Source organism: Pelobates fuscus, chromosome 6 (assembly GCF_036172605.1).
Source record: "Pelobates fuscus isolate aPelFus1 chromosome 6, aPelFus1.pri, whole genome shotgun sequence".
NCBI classification, from domain to species: Eukaryota; Metazoa; Chordata; class Amphibia; order Anura; family Pelobatidae; genus Pelobates; species Pelobates fuscus.
In genome coordinates this window covers 258253979-258275768 of record NC_086322.1, presented here as the reverse complement: position 1 = coordinate 258275768, position 21790 = coordinate 258253979, and the positions used below count along the sequence as shown (strand labels likewise).

Below are 21790 nucleotides of genomic sequence, written 5' to 3'. Positions count from 1 at the left end.
TGAATTGCAAGATCCAAGATCATGTACATCCCCTTACTTCTAAAAATCTCCCGGCTATCCAACTCCCGGCTATCTAGCTGACAACCAGGAAGGTGGAAAAGGATGTTGTAAAAAAGTGATTTTTTTTTTTTTTAAATTGACACTTCTTTTCTAAGTATGTGGTGACTAGAGTGCTCCTTTACTATTTGTCACCAGTGTTAATTTTGGCGGCAAATTTTTATTTAGTTTTAGTCAGTGTTTTAACTAAAAAGCCATTTTAGTTTTAGTCGTATTTTAGTCATCTGAATTGATTTAGTTTTAGTCTACTAAATTTCCAGTAGATTTTAGTCGACACGACTAAAATCTAATGGGATTAGGTAAAGCCTCTATCTGTCTCTTTTGCAGTTTTCCTAGCCCCTCTGTCTCTGCCCCTCCCCCCCCCCCCCCCCGCACTCCCAACCCCTCTAGGTGTCTCTCTCCCAAGACCTGGTCTGTGTCTTTTACCCCTTCCACAGCCCCTAGTTTTAGTTAACTAAATCTCAAATATTTTAGCCAACTAAAATTGTTAGTCAAAAAAACTAACACTGTTTGTCACCCCATTTTTGGCATCCCAATTTAGACAGGCAAGGAAAGGTAAGGAAAGCAGGAGAAAGAGAGAAATGAGAATGTGCCTAACCATTCTCAAAGAAACAAAAAGAGAATATTACACATTTTCTATCATCTGATGAAGTGTATCAGTAGTGTGCATCCTTTCTGTCACTGACGGGTTATTTACTATAGTGAGAATTCAAAGAGAATCTCAAATTTCAGGCAAGAGTAGCTGAACTGAAAGAACAACTGACTGGAATATTTAATTTTGACCTTAAATTTGAAATTCACCTTGAATTCTGACTTTATTAAATAACCCTGTTAGTTATGGATTCTGTGTTGCCCTCTGCAGTATTTCGGAATGTCAAGTGAGTGGGACCAAAGAGAAGTATAAAAGGAAAGGTTCAAGCAACATAAAAGGTAAATGCAACAGTGTCCTCCCCCGTATATCTCAAGAAATTGAATCTTTACTTTGGAATTGGGCTTAGCTGTAAAAACAACAGTTTAAAGAGACCTGCTCTGTATTGCAGTATTTCTAACCTTGTCTGTGAAGAGGCACTGGTGACTGCATCAATCTCCTGGTCTTTGAGACGTTTAATCCGGTGTAACTGTTCCTCATAGTCTATGCACATTTCCTTTACCGATGCCCTGGATACAGACGTGGCAATGATACAAAAAGTATGTCAACAGGAGAATCAATTGACTCACGAAATCCTTCTTCAAAACGTGTTTTTTAATTTTTATTTTAAAAAAATATCTTTTTTTTGTGTGTGTTTTTTTGTAAAAAAATTTTTTTTAGGGAACCTGCTCAAATCTCTGCCATTTAGGAGTTAAATCTCTACTGTTTCGGCCCACGTAGCCGTAGCCACTCCTCCCCTGGCTGTGATTGACACATTCTGCATGAAAACAAATTGGTTTCATTATCAATCAGATACTTTAGAAATTTGTATCTCCTGCTCTGTAAATGTAACTTCAATCACACACACAGGAGGCCCCTGCAAGGTCTAGCAAGCTAATACCAGTGCAGGAAATAAGACATTCCAAATTAAACATAATGTGCAATAAAAGAAAGTTTGAACATTAGATCTTTCATTACAGGAAGTGTTTAGGAAGGCTGTGCAAGTCACATGCAGGGAGGTGTGGCTAGGGCTGTATAAACAAAGTGATTTAACTCCTAAATGGCAGATAATTGGGCAGTGAAACTGCAGAAGCATGATATACACATCAATACTGCTTCACAAAGTTTTGGTGACTATAATATTCCTTTAAATCTGTATTCATATGTTTTACTCAGATATATCCACTTAATTTTTATTTCATAATATTACAACGTTAAAGAATGGGATATCAAAATCAAGTTCCTCCTCTTACCTCTGCAGCTCTCTTATCCTCTCTACCTCCAGTTCCTTTTCTTGCTGGAATTCTGTCAGCCTTTTCTGATATTTTGCCAATAGGTCAGTCTTCTCATGCTCCGCAGCCTGGCACTGGGAGAGGTACTGTGCTGACAGCTGTTTGTTCTCTTGAAATAAACGCTCTTCTCTCTGTCTAGCCGAGTCTTCCAGCAGCTTCAGACGATTTCTGTAAAGGAAAAAGTGAAAATCGGGTCATCAAAGCCGCAAGGAACCTGGGGTGTGAGTGTTTTTATCCTAAAGATGTTTTTTGTTTACAGATCTCCACAACTTGTTGAAGTTTATAAACGGAATTCAGATTAGAACAGTTTAACATTTTTGGGAATGTGGGTACTGGAATCAATATTTATAGTGCTATTAATTAAAGTAAAATTTGCCTGGAATTCTAAGTAAATTTAAAAATGCAGGCCAAAATAAAATGTAAAAAATCAATTATGTTTTCCTTTCGCTATAGAAAGTTATTTGAACATCATTATTGGCTGATTCACTTCCTGTTCTGAGCAGAGCTCACTGCAGAAGATGCAAAGCCTGGAGTGTTGCAGGAAATGTAGCTATTTTAATGTTTTTACATATAAATTAATAAAGAATGGGTCAGCTCTTGTCTGGATTATCCTTTTAAATATTATGATTTGATTCGAATATGGCTTTCATCCTAAATTACTTATACATTTCAACTTAGTTGCATGAAAGGAATCTTAATCTATTGGAGATATTGTTTTAAAGAAACACTACAGGCACCATAATCACTTCATGGCCCTGGTGCCCCCTCCCCGAATATAAGTAGTCAAACTATTTAGTAACTGTTTAACTTCTAACCTGTTGTCTGCCAGGCACTGCTGCCTGCCTCCACAAACCCAGAAGCTCTTTTCACCAGAGGTGCAGGGTTTCGCTCATGATAGCCAACGGAAGCTTCTAAGCACGTGCTTCTGTCTGTCCTGGCTTCTGAGAGGAGGTGGGGAGCAGAGCCAGATATGCCGCAAATAAGAAGTGAAACCGTTCTAATATAGTTTGAATACTTACAATGGCGGGTACCAGTACACTCCCGGTACTGCAACTTCTGCAATGCGCTATACTGCTTGTGGTGTTTGGAGTGTTCCTCTAAACCAGGCTTCCCCAAACTCTGGCCACCCAGATGTTGCTGAACTACAACTCCCATGATTCTATGAATGAATGGGGAAGCCAATGTAAAGAACATACCAGCTGAACGAGGCACTTCAACTGGCTACCCAACAGCTAGATTTAACCCAGCCTTCTATACCTGAAAAGTAAATCAACACATGCATACATATAAAATCTAACCGTGCTGGTACCTGTGTGCATTCTCAATGAGGTCTAAGTCCTCTCTGTGCCTCTGCTGAAGGGTCTCAAGCATTATGTTCTGTTGCTCATTCTCCAGTTGAAGCTTCCTCACCTGAAATAAACAAAAAGACTGCTCAGACACATTTTTCAGATTGTAAAATGAACGGCATACATTAAGTAAAGCAAATGGTAAGCCATCATTCTTATAAAGGGTATTATCACTTTTATTTCTTCGCACCTGAGCTTCAAGATCCAAAATATGACTTTTAGATTCCATCGGCTCCTGATCAACCTCTCTCACTCGTCTTTCAGTAAATCGCTTGGTAGTCGGTTCCTGAGCAGAAGATAAAAAATAGTATCATATGTGGCCATTATATCAAATAATAATCCAGGTAGAGTAAGTAAACTGGTACAGAACATTATCTTTATTCCCACACATTCTTTACTCCCCAAACCTTATTTACAAGTGGTAATTTGAAGAAAGTTGACTTTTTAGGAAAATTCTTCCAATTTACAGAAATGTTTATTATAAACTGACCTCCTTTTTGGCTGTAAGTGGTTCTGATGGCACAGAAGGATCTGAAAACCAAGAGATTTGTATCAAATACACTTTACAGATATAACGATGAGAGATCCATATACATGCAAACTACAGGGGCCTGATAAAAGGATAGACAGGAGATGTTGTGGGAAACGTACACAAAAGGTTAAAGGTTTATAGCGCCCTTCATGAACACTTCTGCTTTTAGAAGAGGTCATGGAGCAAGCAATCTGTATATCCCCCTAAGGACCAAACTTCTGGAATAAAAGGGAATCATGACATGTCACACATGTCATGTGTCCTTAAGGGGATATACAGAGTTTTAACGTGAAGCGCTGTTAATATAGAAATCTGCACTTTTGTGCCAGAGTGTATGTGTACTCTAGCACATGTGACTTAGACAGCCTGGAACTGGACTCTGTACTGGACTGCCTAACATGATTCCTGAGCATTAATGACCACCAACATCCGTGGAAAGGGAAAGAGAAGCTGAATTACAGGGTCATTCCCTATGTAAAGGTTAATGGGAGACTAAGCACTGTAAGGAGGTGATTAATATATGGAGAGGAGGTTGTTATATGAGGAACATGGATGAGTTAAAAGGGTCACACTAGTTGCCATAACCACTTCATCTCATTGAAGTGATTGTGATGCCTGAGGTCCCCTGGCGCCATCCATCCATTTAGTGCAGGGTTGCCCAACAGGTAGATCCCCAGATGTTGTAGAACTACAACTCCCATGATGCTTTGTCATTCTAAATGCATTCTAAAGGCATGCAAAGCATCATGGGAGTTGTAGTTCTACATCATCTGGGGGATCTACCGGTTGGGCAGCGCTGATTTTTAGTGTTAAGCAATTTTCAAACAAACACTTAAAGGGTGTAACCTGCAGCTTGCTGGAAGTATGGATAAGGCACAGTGTATTTTCTGACTCAGCCATATCAATTCATATCAGCAATGGACTTCGGGGATAGAAAATGGTCAGCTGATGGGACCTTCATTCAGGATGACATCATTCGAAAAAAGTTAAACACTGCACAAATGAACTGCACCAATTGAAGTAGATGACATGGGTATAGTCCGCAACCTTTGGCACGCCAGCTGTTGTGAACTACATCTTCCTAGATCCTTTGACAGCATTATGGCTTCAAGAGCATCATTGGGAGATGTTATCCCCAACATCTGGAGTGCCAAAAGTCGCCTACCCCTGTCAGCATAGAATATCCTTTTAAAGAAGGTTTTAAATGAAGATGAAAGAGGAGGCATAGTGTAGTTAGAGAGGCTGAATAGAACTTTAGAAAACAAGTTATAAGAAGTATTTCATGGAGACAAAGGAGGAATTATAAGGAATTATCATATGGATCATATAAATGGTGTGATACAGAGCAAAAAAAAAACAAAAAACAACAAGAGGCAAGGCTCCCCTAGTGAGTAACTAGAACACCCTTTTTGTGTAGACCGCTGCTAATGCTGCCCATTGACAAATCCAGTCTTGTGAGCAAGTGGGAGCAAATTATGGTGTGAGGGGCAGTGATAAGGAGTTCCAACACGCACAAAAAGGTGCTATAGCATGCAGAATGAGGGATGAGAAAAGAGGTGTTCTATGCACAGGGAGGAGTTACAAAGCAACAAGAGGGAAGTGGCAAAAATACTGATATGCAGAGAGGATATAGAGAGCAGAAGGAATGTGGAAACTAGGCAGCATGTGCAGAGAAAGGCATTAAAGGGACACTATAGTCACCTGAACAACTTTAGCTTAATGAAGCAGTTTTGGTGTATAGAACATGCCCCTGCAGCCTCACTACTCAATCCTCTGCCATTTAGGAGTTAAATCCCTTTGTTTATGAACCCTAGTCACACCTCCCTGCATGTGACTTGCACAGCCTTCCATAAACACTTCCTGTAAAGAGAGCCCTATTTAGGCTTTCTTTATTGCAAGTTCTGTTCAATTAAGATTTTTATTCTTATCCCCTGCTATGTTAATAGCTTGCTAGACCCTGCAAGAGCCTCCTGTATGTGATTAAAGTTCAATTTAGAGATTGAGATACAATTATTTAAGGTAAATTACATCTGTTTGAAAGTGAAGACAGTTGTTTTTTCATGCAGGCTCTGTCAATCATAGCCAGGGGCGGTGTGGCTAGGGCTGCATAAACAGAAACAAAGTGAATTAACTCCTAAATGACAGTGAATTGAGCAGTGAAATTGCAGGGGAATGATCTATACACTAAAACGGCTCTATTTAGCTAAAGTAATTTAGGTGACTATAGTGTTCCTTTAAGATGCAGAAGGGCAATAGTAAATAGGTGCTAAATGCAGAGAAACTAGTTTAATATAGAGTAGGTGGGCAGTGGTAAAGAAGCGTTATACGCAGAGAGGATAATTTATAATAAATGTGAAGAAGGATTAAAATGTATTGTATGCACAACACATTTAGGTTAGATCACAAGCAAGGTTCTCCAAACTCTGGCCTTCCAGATGTTGCTAAACTACAACTCCCATGATTCTCTGGCTATCTATTTCATTCAAAGAATCGGGTAGAAATCCTGATCTAAAGCATGTGAGAGATACCGGGCTCATTTACAAGATTCTACATAAAGGTGGCTATGGGGTTTGTTCAATAACTGTTATGATTAAAGGGATTTCTATTAAGCCTGCACCTTTCTGGTGGACGTCCTCTTGCTTGGAACTAAAAACAACAGTGGAAACTCCGACATTCTGTTGACTCTCCCAGGGTAAAGGAAACCTGTGAGTGCACATGAACATGAAATAAACAAACATGTAATTAAAACATATACACAGATATGAACAAGGATCGATACCAATTTAAAGTTTTACACATAAACACGTAATTTTTTATTTTATTTTGGTGAATAGAAGGCATTCAATATGCCCTGGTCATATAACCTGACATTCTAGAGAAGGTCAGAACCGACTTTTCCGACATCTTCATAATATGCAGTCACAGAGAGTGATGCTGGTACTTACCCAGATACCTCGGACACAGGTGAGGCCCTGTCCTTTGTAGTCTTGGGTTGGATTGATTTCTGGGATGTTGTCAGTGACATGGCTTGACCGCTAGAAAGAAAGTGAGTTAGTGAGCTCTAGTAATGCTGGAACACCATACATGGGAATGTATCAATGTGCAAGGATCAGAAAAATAGCCCACAGTAAAAAAATAAAAGGAAGTAACCGCCATTTGGAGCCTAGGCAGCTATAATGTTTTTGTAATTTTTTGTTGGTGATCTCCTTTTTCTGTGGGCTCTATTAAAAAAACAAATGGTTCAAAATGTTACAGAGGAGGAGTCACCAATGGAACATGCCTGCCGATTGCACAGATTTATCTACTTTTAATACTTTAGACCACTTGTTTTTTTTAAGGACAAAACACGGATAAATCGCCCACAATGTGTTTAGTTATTTTTGTCTTTCAGTTTGAGTCAGAGTATGTTGATATGGCTCACATAGCATAATTTGTAATGTGCATATAACCAGTCCCCTCTAAACATGCTCATTGTAACGGTTGTAATGCTATAATCTATCAGTGTGTTTAAAGATCTAGATATTTAAAAAAAAAAAAAAAAAAGGGAACACAATCGAGCAAGCTAGAGATCTCATCAGTCACCATTTAAAGTGACACTTCAGACCCCTAAAGCACTTTAGCTTGCTGAAGTGCTTTCTGCATGATGAGTGTGTCCTCTTTATTTCATTTTACAAAAAGGGCAGATTTCAACAGAGATTGGCACTTTTGATAAATTAACCTTGTTACTTTCCCTGTCTGTCAATCAAATAACCTTTCCTGTTACTTCCTGGTTTGGTTAACTCAGTGGACATAAACTCAGGAGGCAGTAACTGCTCAGAGCACCTGCCTTGCAAAGATTTCTCATTGAGATGCAGCGGGGAGTCTGTAAATGGGCAGACACAGAAAGTCTGGGCGGGGTTTAAAGATGAGGGCTTGCAAAGGCCTCAGACAAGATATATAAACCCAATGAGAAAATGCATAATTAAATACAGGCATGTTTTCATTGGGAGTATGTCTACTAAACTGATAAAAAAATATATACTTTTTCCATTGGAATGTTCCATTAAGGTTGTAGCTCGTCCAAGAGTTCTGTTTTTCCCCTTTTATATGCTGTTGAAGGGATTTTGGATCAGTACATTTTTCATAGAACATTGGTTGGTGGATAGCCATTGGACAATTAGACCATTATTTGCTGTTACATAAAACATTAGGAAATCTAAATATCTGAGTCCACGAGTCTGCTTTCATTTAACGATAATGTAATGAAATATACTTCCTCTGATATTCTATATATTAAGTAAACACAATTTTAAAATACTGTCTACGAACTCTATAATTCTCACCTGTTGCCAGTAATCTCAGCCGTGACATTGTGAGCCTGTGGTTTCTCCTCCTCTTTTTCCTGTATCTGGGATTTCTTGCGGGCAAGGGCACTTGTTAGCCACTCATCCTTCTCCTTCTCTTGGTGCTTACTTGAAGCTTCCGGCTTGCTTTCCCTTGGTTTAGCTGCAGGACCATTTTCAGTCCCAGACTGTGGGCGACTTGTAGATGTTGGAGTCACTGCAGAGGATCGAGACGGCTCTCTAATAGGGAGTGAAGGTGCTGCATCCAGGATCTCATCGTCTTTTAAGCCTAGCCAATCAGCCCCACTTCTATCTCCCCGTGACGGACTTTGGGCCTTTGGAGTGGTAGGCTGAGATTTTATAGTAGCCTTTACATTTTCATTACTTTCTGCAGAGAATCTGTAACCAGTGTAAATAGATAGAAAGATGTTGAATAAAGGTCCACGATGAACCAAAATATAATCTTCTGTAATGGTGAATACAAATATATTCAGATACTAGAGTGTAGAGAATGTCTGTGTGATCAGTCATACAGACAGATAAGACGAAAGAAAACGTATAAGTTGCACCTGACAGATGAGCGCCGAGACATACGTCCTTCTGGACTGGTTAATATGGTGGGCTGGTAGGAACCAAATGCAATATCTTCATCAGCCAGAATGTCCTCCTTTTCTGTCAAAACACATGTTTCAGGTCACATCTCTACCTCCTTTTTACGTTAGACCACAGACAAAGCGATTAAAGTGTATAACGAGCCGTTTGTACAGTTTGCATGGACATATCGTCTCACCTGGCTTCTTTTGGTACTTTGGATCAAGTTTGAATTCTTTCCTTTCCCCAGTTGGAGGCCTCTCCAGGAGTTTGGCAGCTGTACCCCGTCCCATAAGTTCATCCAGTTTGGAGCGTGCGGGGCGTGCGGTGGAGCTACACAGTTATATAAAGTAACAGGAATCATATGGAGTAGCAGGACTGATATGGAATAGTAGAAAACTTAGACTACAGGAAAATACAACACTAAATCAGGCAATATTCAGATCCCAATACAGCAGATCTGAGACAGTTCTTTCTTATCTATTAGGCTGCACTAATAGATACACTGCATTAACCCCTTAATTACTAATGATAGATGAATTCCATTACAAAAAAGGAACTTTTAGAGATCCTGTAGTAAAATGGAATGTCCTACTCCTTTACAAGTGGTAGGGCTGTAAAGAGGAACAGGAATACTAAATACGCTGTATATTTCGTACATGCATTTGAGCATTTTTGGACTGCAATGAAACACATTTGTTCTTTAATTGAATATGCTTGAATAAATAAATAAATAAATACATAAAACCAACAACATCTTTGTAAGTATTCATGCTAGAGCTGCTGACAGATACTCACTGCCACAGACAAACTAATTCCATTCACTAAAGTCAGAATGGCCTATTTTCCGGCAGTTGGAGGTCCTCCTCAGTGCGAGAAATAACCCTGTGGCAGTAGACCTACACCTGCTACACCTGCTAGCCAACATTAAATAGGAAAAATAAATATGAGAGTTTCGGTGTCAATGTGATCCCCATATTAGTACATGTATATTATTAGTATATGCCATGGGTGGGGAAAATCTACAAAATAGTGAGCAGCCGCAGTGACTAAACACTAGAGACTGTGTAGTCATTGCTGTTCAGTTTTAGAAATGCCCCATCCCACTTACTGTACTTAGTCCCCCCCTTGCTCCCACCTGTGGGAATCAGGTGTGAGCTTTTAATGGAATAATAGGGGTTATTAATAATATGATACATGGGAGGTGGAACCTAATGTCTTTCCCCAGCCCTTATATGTGGGGGCTCTAATTAAATATACAAGTGGGTGGACATGATATTGTCCAACCCCCCAAATTGTTTTTAAGTTCCCAGTCCAGGGTTCCCCAAACCCACAGCAATACCCTTCAAATAAAAGTATCCAACAATCTGTTCACCCTAATAATACTGACTAGGTGGCCAAGAAAACCAATACCTGTAAAATAATTATTCTTACCATTAGACACTCCCCTCTACACCCAAATCCATAATATCCAATGCTATTAATCTATTAATGAAAATAAAAACCAAAAATGAAAAAAAATAAAATAAATATATATATACACATGTATATATATATATATATATATATATATATATATATATATATATATATAAATAAAAAAGACCACATCTCAAAAACACTTGATAAAAAAAAAATTAAAACCGCGACACAACCAAAGAAATGTGGTTCTCTTGAACTCTGCCATTGAAGCCCAGAAATAATAGAAATGATCCTAAATCTAATTTAGACGAATATTTCCCATAAATAAATTGAAAAAAAATGCTGAGTTTAAGTAAAGTGAGTAACTAGCAAACATTTTATCATAATACTTGCGGGCTACAAACTCATGCACTTTATTATATATACAGTCTTTGGGGTTTGCCTGTAAGTGGCCGTTGATACCTCTCTTTTTTCTGAGGTGTTTGTGGGCTGTCCCCAAAGCCCAAGGCATCCATGATGTCATCAGTGTCATCGTCAAATGTGAGAACGTCCTTCCTGCGAGAGCCTGGAGATGGTCTCACAGGGCTGGAGAGAGGTGTGGCTGTGGATATAATTGTAGAATTAGGTCAGAAGATGAGAACATCACTGCACAGCCTGTTAACTAGAAACCTAATAGACAGAACACCCATCATGCATTCTTTCTGCTTTCTTGATTTAAAGGGACACTATAAACACCAAAACAACTTTAGCTTAATGAAACACTTTTGGTATATAGATCATACGCCTGCAGTCTCACTGCTCAAAGTTACTTTGTTTATACAGTCCTAGTAACACATCCTTGTATGTGACTTGCACAGCCTTCCAAAACACTTCCTGTAAAGAGAGATGTAATGTTTAATCTTTTTTTTTGCAGTCTGTTTAATTTAGAATTTATTTTTTAATCTCCTGCCAGGGTAGGTGTGGCCAGAGCTGCATAAAAATAAACAAAAGTTATTTAACTCTTAAATGGCAGAGACTTGAGCAAAGAGAATGCAGGGACATGGTCTATATACTAAACCTGCTTCATTAAGCTAAAGTTGTTTTGATGCCTAAAGAACACAGTACAATCATTTTAATGGAAAATACCCATAATCACACCTGCGGACCAAACCTAACTTCCACTTCACACCTTATACAGTGCTACATTACATTATGTTTGTCATCCTTTCCTACCTGCATTCTTTAAGGGAACAGATTCATGAGTTGGCACATAACCAGTAGTTTTTGTCATCTTGGCATTTCCATTATCTTCATCAGACAAGAGTCCAGCCAGAGGGTCATCTAGGTCTTAGACAATAAACAGAGATAAAAATCCAGGGCACGGTATTCTATCTTTTTACCAAAATGTTGTAAATCCTCACGGTATATGCGGGTCCCTCTAACAGTACTATAAATACACACGGTATATGGAACCTAAACTGTGTATGTGACTTTACCATGCTTTAAATCCTTACTGATAATGTCATCCATACCCTGACCCCACTGGCTGTCTTTCCTATACAGTGCATTACCTTTCTTATCTGGAGATGTCTGGAAGCTCAGTGCATCCTCTGACCAGCAGCAAAACAAAACAGAGCATTCAGAGGATGGACACAAGCAGCACCCCAGGCACTTGTAGACGCAATAACCTACCATCAAAGGAAAGCCTCTTTTCAGAATGTGATGGTGCCGCAGGAGCAGAGGAGGGCTTCTTCTCAATTTCTGGAGCAAAGTGTCCTGAAATGGAAACAGAATTTACACTATACAGCTCCAGTGAGAGGATTAATCAACCTAAGTCATCTTTATATAAATTGAAAGATTAAAAAAATAATACACAAAAGGTCACTATAACCACCAAAGCGAATAACGTGGTTTTGTTGTACCGATCAACACCCTGCAGTCTCACTGCTCAGTTCTCTGCATTTTGTTAATGCAGCCCTAGGCACATTTCCCCTGCATGTGTCTTACATAGTCTCCCTACACATTTCCTGTAAAGAGAAATCTAATCTTGCCCCATGAGTCTAATTCAGAATTTAAACAAAACAACACAGGAGAAGGATTTGGGAATAGGTATAAAGAACAAACTAGACAACAAAGTTCATAAGGTGTTGCTAAGGACAGTAAGGTATTCTCATAAAAAGAGGAATTAGTTCTCGGGACAAAATAGGTGATTTTATCAGAGCCTGTACAGATTATTATTTTTTTTTTGTTGAACATCTTTTTATTTAGATAAGAGAATCCGCTTGTTACTTTTGTATAGAATATAGCATATCACAGAGTAGTACTCGACTCACAGGTCTGTATCAATTAAATGGGAAACTGTGGAACGTGCAGGTTCCCTGAACATGTAAGTAACATGTGAGACGTGCAAGTCTCAATTTTTCTTTTTCTTTCTTTGCAAATCTTTGTTGTTGTCGTGCATGGAAATAACATAGCCGGGCGTGCAGTGTCCTCAACGGCACATATTGTCACAAGAGGAAGCATAACATAGATAACCGTACAGTAGGTCAGCATTGTGGGTATGCTGCACTTTTTAAATGTATGTTTAAATAGTAAAGCTAGCATGAAACAAGTCATTTTCGAGTGAAGGATGTAAGTGTACTGTACAGATTTTTAAACAAAGACTGGATCAGACAGGATGAATGATAATATTTAGGCATATGCTATTTAATATGTGGGGCAACAGCTTCTCGAACCAAGGATAAATCTAACTGCCATGCTGGAGTTGAGAAGAAATATTTTCCTGGTTTGCTGCAAAATTGTTTCCCCCCCCCCCCCTTCTTTTTGATAAACAGCAGAAACAGATGTGAGAAAGTCTTAACTTGATAAACTTTTATCAGCCAAAGCAACAATATACTCTCTCATCACACTGTAGTTGTTCTTGTTTTGGTCAACTAGAGAGGTTTGACTATGGCCATGATTATGTATGTTCTTTCCCTGTTGTCTCGCAGACAGCAGTTTCTCTGTGTCATATATTTACAGGTGATACTCGAAAAATTAGAATATCATGGAAAAGTTCATTTATTTCAGTAATGCAACGTAAAAGGGGAAACTAATATATGAGATAGACGCATTACATGCAAAGCAAGATAGTTTAAGCCGTGATTTGTCATAAATGCGATGATTATGGCTTACAGCTCATGAAAACCCCAAATCCACAATCTCGGTAAATTAGAATATTACATGCAATCAATAAAACAAGGAGTGTACATAGAACAATATCGGACCTCTGAAAAGTATAAGCATGCATATGGACTCAGTATTTGGTTTGGGCCCCTTTTGCATCAATTACTGCCTCAATGCTGAGTGGCATGGAAGCTATCAGCCTATGGCACTGCTGAGGTGTTATGGAAGACCAGGAGGCTTCAACAGCGGCCTTCAGCTCTTCTGCATTATTCGGTCTCATGTCTCTCATTTTTCTCTTGGCAATGCCCCATAGATTCTCTATGGGGTTCAGGTCAGGCGAGTTTGGTGGGCAATCAAGCACAGTAATCCTATGGTCATTTAACCAGGCTTTGGTGCTTTTTGCAGTGTGGGCAGGTGCCAAGTCCTGCTGGAAAATGAAGTCAGCATCCCCATAAAGCTTGTCTGCGGAAGGAAGCATGAAGTGCTCCAAAATCTCCTGGTAGACGGCTGCGTTGACCCTGGACTTAATGGAGCACGGTGGACCAACACCAGCAGATGACATGGCTCCCCAAATCAACACAGACTGTGGAAACTTCACACTGGACTTCAAGCATCTTGCAGTGTGTGCCTCCCCATTCTTCCTGTAGACTCTGGGTCCTTGGTTTCCAAATGAGATGCAAAAACTGCTCTCATCAGAAAAGAGGACTTTGGACCACTGAGCAACAGACCAGGTCTGTTTTTCTTTAGCTCAGGTAAGACGCTTCTGACATTGTTTGTTGTTCAGGAACGGCTTGACAAGAGGACTACGACATCTGAAGACCATGTCCAGGGTCCGTCTGTGTGTGGTGGCTCTTGATGCACCGACTCCAGTCTCAGTCCACTCCTTATGAAAGTCCCCAACACTTTTGAATGGCCTTTTCCTGACTATCCTCTTCAGGCTGCGGTCATCCCTGCTGCTTGTGCACCTTTTTCTTCCACACTTTTCCCTTCCACATAACTTTCTATTAATGTGCTTTGATACAGCACTTTGGGAACATCCAACTTACTTCGCAATTACCTTTTGAGGCTTTCCCTCCTTATGGAGGGTGTCAATTATGGTTTTCTGTACAACTGTCAGGTCAGCAGTGTTCCCCATGACTGTGATTCCTACTGAACCAGACTGAGAGACCATTTAAAGGCTCAGAAACCCTTTGCAGGTGTTATGGCTTACTTAGCTGATTAGAGTGGGACACTGTGAGCCTAGAACATTGCACCTTTTCACAATATTCTAATTTACTGAGATTGTGGATTTGGGGTTTTCATGAGCTGTTATCCATAATCATCGCATTTATGACAAATCACGGCTTGAACTATCTTGCTTTGCATGTAATGCGTCTATCTCATATATTAGTTTCCCCTTTTACGTTGCATTTACGTTGCATTACTGATATAAATGAACTTTTGCACGATATTCTAATTTTTCGAGTATCACTCGAGTATGCATTTTAATTGTATATTATGACCCTTTTTGTACCTGCAGTGTTTACGGAGGCCAAATCCAAAGTTGGCACGTTACCTGAGGTTTTTGTCTTTTTGGCAATTCCATTATCTTCATCAGACATAAGTCCAGCCAACGGGTCATCTTCATCTTAAAAGAAACAAAAAATAAAAATACAACACAGCCAATCAAATTAAATTCCTACTGGGGATGTCCCTCTATCATATGGCTCTTAATTCCCTCTAGGCATATCATCCACACAATGCTCCAAAACCTCAAATCATCTAAGTAGTGCTCGAACACCACACTGAGTCTACCAAGTGTCATTATGGTCTGTGCATCCTCTGACCAGCAAAAAAAAAACATTCAGAGGATGGACACTAGCAGCACCTTAGACACTTGTTAGAGCTACAACCTACCATCAAAGGAGAACTTTTTGTAGGAACGAGGTTGAGCCACAGGGGCAGGTGAGGCTTTCTTCTCACTCTCAGGGGCAGAGCGACCTGAAACAGGAAACAGAATTCACATTAGATCTCTCCAGTAAGTGGATAAATGGACATAACATCTAAGCAAACAGTGAAAAACAAACAAAATATTGTCATTTATATTCTATAAACTTGTCATTAAAACATTTTATTAGTCCAAAATACATTAGTTAAATAGTGAAAGATTGGGGCAGGCATAAGTATTTTACAGTTGGCTCTGGCTAGTTATACTGATTTCCAATCCCTTTTATTATGACAGACATATCCTACATGTACTCTACTGCACAATACCCAGCATGATATGTGTGAGATTATTATTCTACTTTTGCTGCATACGCCATCACTAAATAGAGAGGTCTGAACAGTATTTAAACTCTGCATGTTCTTTCTTATCATGCTACAACATTAAAACCACAGACAGGTCAAGTGAAAACATTGATTACAATGGTGCCTGTCCATGGGTGGGATATATTAGGCAGCAAGTGAACAGTCAGTTCTTGAATTTCATGTGCTGGAAGCAGGAAAAATGGGCAGACGAAAAGATCAGAGTGACTGTGACAATGGTCAAATAGTGATGGCTAGATGACTGTGTCTGTGCATCTCCAAAGTGGCAAGTCTTGTGGGCTATCACAGGTATGCAGTGTTTAGAACCTAGCAAAAGGGTGCAAGGAAGGACAACCGGGGAACCGGCATCAGGGTCATGGGCCTCCAAGGCTCATTGATGCACGTGGGGAGTGAAGGCTAACCCCTCTAGTCCGATTACACAGAAGAGTTACTGTAGCTGAAATTGCTGAAAAACGTAATGCTGGCCACAATAGAAACATGACAGAACACACAGTGTATCACAGTTTGCTGCATAGCTGCAGACAGATCAAGTGTCCATGATGACCCCTGTCCACCACCGAAAAAGCTTTCAATCGGGACGTGAGCACCATGGAGCAATGGGAGAAGGTTGCCTGTTCTAATGAATCACGTTTTGGTTTGAGGAACATGACAAAGAGTTCAAGATGTTGCCTTGGCCGCCAAATAGCCCAGATCTCAATCTGATTGAGCATCTGTGAGATGTGCTGGAACAACAAATCTAATCTATTGAAGCCCCACTTTGCAATGTGCAGGGCTTAAAGAACCTCCTGCTAATGTCTTGGTGCCAAGTACCACAGGAGATATTCAGAGCTGTTTTGGCAGCACAAGGGGGACTTACATGATATTGGACTATTCCTTTTAGTAAATTCTCAAACACAGAAATAAAAAGTGTGTCTATACAAGGCAGTGCCACTATTAAAATGTTTCCAATTCCCTGCTACATGTGTGAGAATGATTCCTCACCTCTCCTAGGTTCCATTGCTTTATCTCCCTTTCTCAGTTCAATGTCAGTACCTTGACCCATCCCAACATTCTTTGCAGGGGCCGATTTTGGCTTTTTGGTTCCAAATATCTCTGCATCCATATCATCCAAGTCCTGTAATGGGAGAACTGAAAATTAATGATCTGCTGTAATATGTCAACAACCCAAAATAAATGTAAAATATTCCACAAAAGGGGGCGGGGCCGGACCGTGGAGCTGAAAGGAAGCCATCTCATGCAGCTCTGGTCCTAAGCCTGAATAAATACTGATTTTCTGCCCACAAACTGACTATTAACCCTTCAAAATATCTGAATAGAGTAACCTGCCAGCATCACAAAGAGACCAACCGACGGCTGCAGATCTTACAAAAGTGAGGAAGCTGAAAACTCAGGCCTACATTATGGCATGAACCTGAGGCCTATTGCTGTGCCTGGAAGCACTCTGCACATGCTCAGTGAACGAGCATGATATGAAAGCGCCTGTCTCTCCTAACGTGCAAGAGGCGACCGGAGAGAACACACTGCGGCCCCGCACTCCCCCCCCCCCCCAGGACCAGGGGGGTTCATCCCGGTCACCTGTTAAATTGTTTCCTGTTTTGAAGATGCAAGTTTTCATATACAGGCTTGCGGTTACCAGCCTGCAATTGCGGGACGTTGGATGCAGCTCTGCCAGTATGTACTCAGCCACTACAGGGAAGACAAGACATACATTGTGGAGCCCCCTACTTGCCTTGTCACGGAACGGATTAAATGACTCCTAACACACTCACCCAGGAGTCCGCCCAGAAATCACTCAGGAGCGCCAAGAGAACTGCCAACATGCAGTGGCATCATGGCTGCCGGACTGTCTCGGGTCAGACAGGAGTGACCTCCATCTCTAGGAGATCCGGAGAATGTTGCTTCCCGTTGCTGCGAGCCCGGCCGGGCTCTTCTATGGGGGGCTGCGGTGGACCGGTGGCCGCATGGACTAAGCTTAGGAGCAGTGGCCGAGATGGAGGGGGCCCTCGGAGGCACCCTGTCTTACTTATCAAGACTCCACCGGGACAGTGGAGGTGCAGAGGCCGCCCAGTTAGTGGACTCTAGGAGAGGGGGGTCTCATGGACTGGGGGTACCTCGAGTGCCCGCTATACCGAGAAGCTCATGGGGGGGGGCCTTTACCCGGAGCCGGGTGTTAATGTATATGTTGGCACCCACGAGTGCCTGATGTTGATGCACTGGGCAGGGCCCCGCAAAGGATTCATACTACACCTTACATGTGACACACTCAAGGAAGGGATAGCTCCCACCTAAAGCAGGAAGTTATTTTTACTTAATTTTATTTCCTTAATTACTTACTTGTGTTTTTTTTATTTTATTTTTTATTCATATAACCTGGCCTCATGTGCTTGGACCAAGATCCCTGGGGTTCACAAGAGGACCTAACCGGGGATCTTCACGTAGGGCCCTATCCCACAGGCCCCTCCACAACCCCGAGGGCACCCTTCCCCTTCTTTTATACTACCACATCATGATTACCTGGAGTGCTAGAGGGAGTTATACTAGGTACAAACTTAATATGGAGCCTGTGTCACGATTCCGGGGAACCCAACACGCTAACACACACACAGACACACACACAGAAAGTGTGCTGTACCGGTCCTTAGAGTGGCCGGGCTAAGCACACAAAGAATAGTCAGGAGACAAGCCGAGTAAGGGGAACCAGAAAACAGAATAACGAGAAACAAGCCGAGGTCAAAGGGTAGGAGAAAGTCACAAAGTCAGTATAACAAGCCAGAGGGTACGTAACCAGAAAGCACACGTTCACAATCGATACTATAAAGCAAAGACCACAACAGGGCACAGATAGACAGGAAAGGTAAGTATTTAAATCCTAGCCTGAATCCTGATTGGCTAACCACCAATCAGTATTAACAAACACACGTGGGGGATATCTATACCCCCCACTGTGTTTGTTGCACTGTAGCTTTAACGCCGGGTCACGTGAGTGACCCCGGCGCTTAGATAATAGTGCCGGCTCCCAGCGTGCAGCGTTAGACATGCTGCCGCTGGGAGGAGGAGAGGAGGACGCGAGCGGCGTGTCAAGAGGAGAGGACGCCGCTCGCTTATCGGTAAGGGGAGAGGGGACCGCGGGCGGCGACGGACCGAGGGTGAGTGCTGCGAGAGGATTGCAGCCTCCCCTCACCGCTGCCCGCGGAGCCCTGACATAACCCCCCCCTCGAAGACCGCCCAGAGGGCGGGAAGCCGAAGGCTTCAAAGGAAACCGCGCATGAAAGGAGCGGATCAAGGAGGGGGCGTTCAAGTCAGAGACAGAAACTCACGACCGCTCCTCCGGGCCATAACCCTTCCAATCAACCAGATACTGCAACCGACCTCGAGAGAAACGAGAATCAAGGAGAGCAGCCACCTCATATACGTCACTAGAGACCGCGCGGAGGGCATCGGAACGCCTGAGAGAGCCAGAGAACCGATTACAGAGCAAGGGCTTCAAAAGGGAGGTGTGAAAGGTGTTAGGGATGCGCATGGAAGGGGGCAAGGCCAGGGAGTAGGATACAGGATTCACCCTACGCAACACCTTATAGGGACCAAGGAACTTGGGCGCGAACTTCATCGAGGGAACCCTAAGGCGGAGATTCCTAGAGGACAACCAAACCCTATCACCCGGAGCATAAGAAGGAGCCGCACACCTACGACGATCAGCAAACCTCTTTTGAGTAGCAGCAGCACGACAAAGAGCAGCATGGACCTGATCCCACATCTTCCGTAAGGAGGCGAGGTGCTCGTCCAAAGCGGGCATTCCCTTGTCGGAGAATACACCGGGAAGGACAGCGGGTTGGAACCCATAAGCCACCATAAAAGGACTTACGCCAGTAGAAGAATGAGACACAGTGTTCCTGGCAAACTCAGCCCAGGGAAGGAGACGGGACCAGTTGTCCTGGTGTGCATTCGTGAAACAGCGTAAATACAACTCCACAGACTGATTTGCTCGTTCGGCAGCTCCATTAGATTGCGGATGATAGGAGGAAGTAAACGATAAGGAGACCCCCATCTCAGCACAAAAGCCTCTCCAAAACCGAGAGACAAACTGAGGGCCCCTGTCAGTTACGATATCTTGTGGTATACCATGCAAGCGGAACACTTCTTTGGCAAACACCTGAGCCAACTGAACCGCAGAAGGTAGCTTCTTAAGCGGAATGAAGTGCGCCATTTTGGAGAACCTATCCGTTACAGTCAAAATTACTGTCTGCCCATCAGATGAAGGAAGATCCACAATAAAGTCCATCGATAAGTGTGTCCACGGTTTCTTGGGTACAGATAGGGGCATAAGGAGTCCCAGGGGTTTAACATTAGGGGACTTACACTGTGTACAGACACGGCAAGCCTGCACGTAATCTACCACGTCTTTTTTGAGTGAGGGCCACCAAAACTGTTGGAGAAGACCCTTGTAAGTCTTGGTAACCCCTGGATGACCAGCCGTTTTGGCTGTGTGAAATAAAGTTAACAACTTCTTTCTGTCTTTTACTTTCACGTACAGCTTACCAGTAGGGGTCTCAGAGGGTGCTTGGGGTTGGTATGACTTGATACCATCAAGAAAAAGAGACGAGATAACCAAACGGGTAGTAGCTATTATATTAGTTGTGGGTACAATGGGCTCAGGAGTGGAGGTAATAGAATCTACAGGTTCGTACTGGCGGGAGATGGCATCAGCCTTGACATTTCGATAACCAGGCCTGTATGTGATTATGTACTGAAAACGTGAGAGAAATAAAGACCATCTAGCCTGACGAGAGGATAACCTCTTAGCATCTGCGATATAGGATAGATTTTTATGATCGGTTATAACCAAAATCTTGTGTCTAGCTCCCTCTAACAAGTACCTCCATTCTTTAAATGCCATCACTATAGCTAATAATTCCCTGTTCCCAACGTCGTAATTCTTTTCAGACTCTGACAAGCGTTTTGAAAAGTAACCACAGGGAAGGAGGGGTTCGTCATACGATTGTCTTTGTGACAACACTGCTCCTATACCTGATTCAGAGGCGTCTACTTCCAGTACAAAGGGAAGGGAAGGATCAGGATGGTGTAACACAGGGGCAGTGGCAAATGCCTTTTTTAGAGTCTCGAAGGCCACAATAGCATTAGGATTCCAAACCCTGGGGTGTAAACCCTTTTTTGTCAGTTTAGTGATAGGGGAAATAATGGATGAGAAGTTTTTAACAAACTTTCTATAATAATTGGCAAACCCTATAAATCGCTGTATTGCCTTAAGTCCTTGGGGAAGGGGCCAGGACAGTATAGCTTCCAATTTTGAAGGATCCATGCTGAATCCTTGTTCAGAAATAACATAACCCAGGAATTGTACAGAGGTTTGGTCGAATAAGCATTTCTCTAATTTACAATAAAGACCATTCTGCAACAACCTTTTAAGCACCATCCTAACATGAGTATGATGTGTCTTCAAATCTGGAGAATATACAAGTATGTCATCTAGGTAGACTACAGCACAGACATGCAGTAGATCTCTAAGGACATCGTTTATGAGGTCCTGAAAAACGGCAGGAGCATTACACAATCCAAAAGGCATGACCAGATACTCGTAATGCCCACTACGCGTATTGAACGCCGTTTTCCATTCATCATTCTCCTTAATACGAACAAGGTTATAAGCCCCCCTGAGGTCTAGTTTAGTAAAATATCTAGAACCTTTGACACGATCAAACAATTCGGTAATGAGGGGAATCGGATAGGCATTTTTAATCGTTATATTGTTTAGGGCTCTGTAGTCTATACACGGTCTCAAATCGCCCTCCTTTTTTGCCACAAAAAAGAAACCAGCACCAGCAGGAGAGGAGGACCTTCTAATAAAACCTTTACTTAAGGCCTCTCGTATGTACTCCTCCATGACCTGGTTTTCTTTCTCAGAAAGAGGGTAGACCTTACCCCTAGGAGGCATAGTACCCGGTAATAGGTTTATGGCACAGTCATACTCACGGTGTGGGGGTAGCTTATCTGCCTCCCTTTTTTCGAAAACCAAAGCAAGGTCTGCATACACAGAAGGGACAGAAACAGAAAGCGGTTTAGCCGTGGGCACGTTAAGTAAACAAATGGGACGTACTTGGGCCATACAGTCTCGTTGACAAGATTCCCCCCAG

At 41.9% G+C, this 21790-nt stretch overlaps 1 protein-coding gene across 4 annotated transcripts in view; it reads right to left on the bottom strand.

Moving 5' to 3' along the window:
* The window catches only part of FBF1 (Fas binding factor 1), a 54815-nt gene that overhangs the window by 17212 nt on the left and 15813 nt on the right, over positions 1 to 21790 (bottom strand). For 2 of the 4 annotated variants that reach the window (XM_063459030.1, XM_063459031.1), the window contains exons 7-22: positions 16623 to 16755; positions 15231 to 15314; positions 14890 to 14961; positions 11862 to 11945; positions 11403 to 11516; positions 10653 to 10791; positions 8968 to 9101; positions 8747 to 8849; positions 8178 to 8576; positions 6801 to 6890; positions 6473 to 6558; positions 3814 to 3854; positions 3514 to 3609; positions 3287 to 3387; positions 1939 to 2145; positions 1108 to 1215 (exon numbers count right to left, since the gene is read on the bottom strand). In XM_063459030.1, coding sequence (XP_063315100.1) covers positions 1108 to 1215; positions 1939 to 2145; positions 3287 to 3387; positions 3514 to 3609; positions 3814 to 3854; positions 6473 to 6558; positions 6801 to 6890; positions 8178 to 8576; positions 8747 to 8849; positions 8968 to 9101; positions 10653 to 10791; positions 11403 to 11516; positions 11862 to 11945; positions 14890 to 14961; positions 15231 to 15314; positions 16623 to 16755 — 1991 coding nt within the window. Of the gene's footprint in view, positions 1 to 1107; positions 1216 to 1938; positions 2146 to 3286; positions 3388 to 3513; positions 3610 to 3813; positions 3855 to 6472; positions 6559 to 6800; positions 6891 to 8177; positions 8577 to 8746; positions 8850 to 8967; positions 9102 to 10652; positions 10792 to 11402; positions 11517 to 11861; positions 11946 to 14847; positions 14962 to 15230; positions 15315 to 16622; positions 16756 to 21790 lie in introns of all 4 variants that reach the window. The other 2 variants (XM_063459032.1, XM_063459034.1) reach the window with 2 other exon arrangements.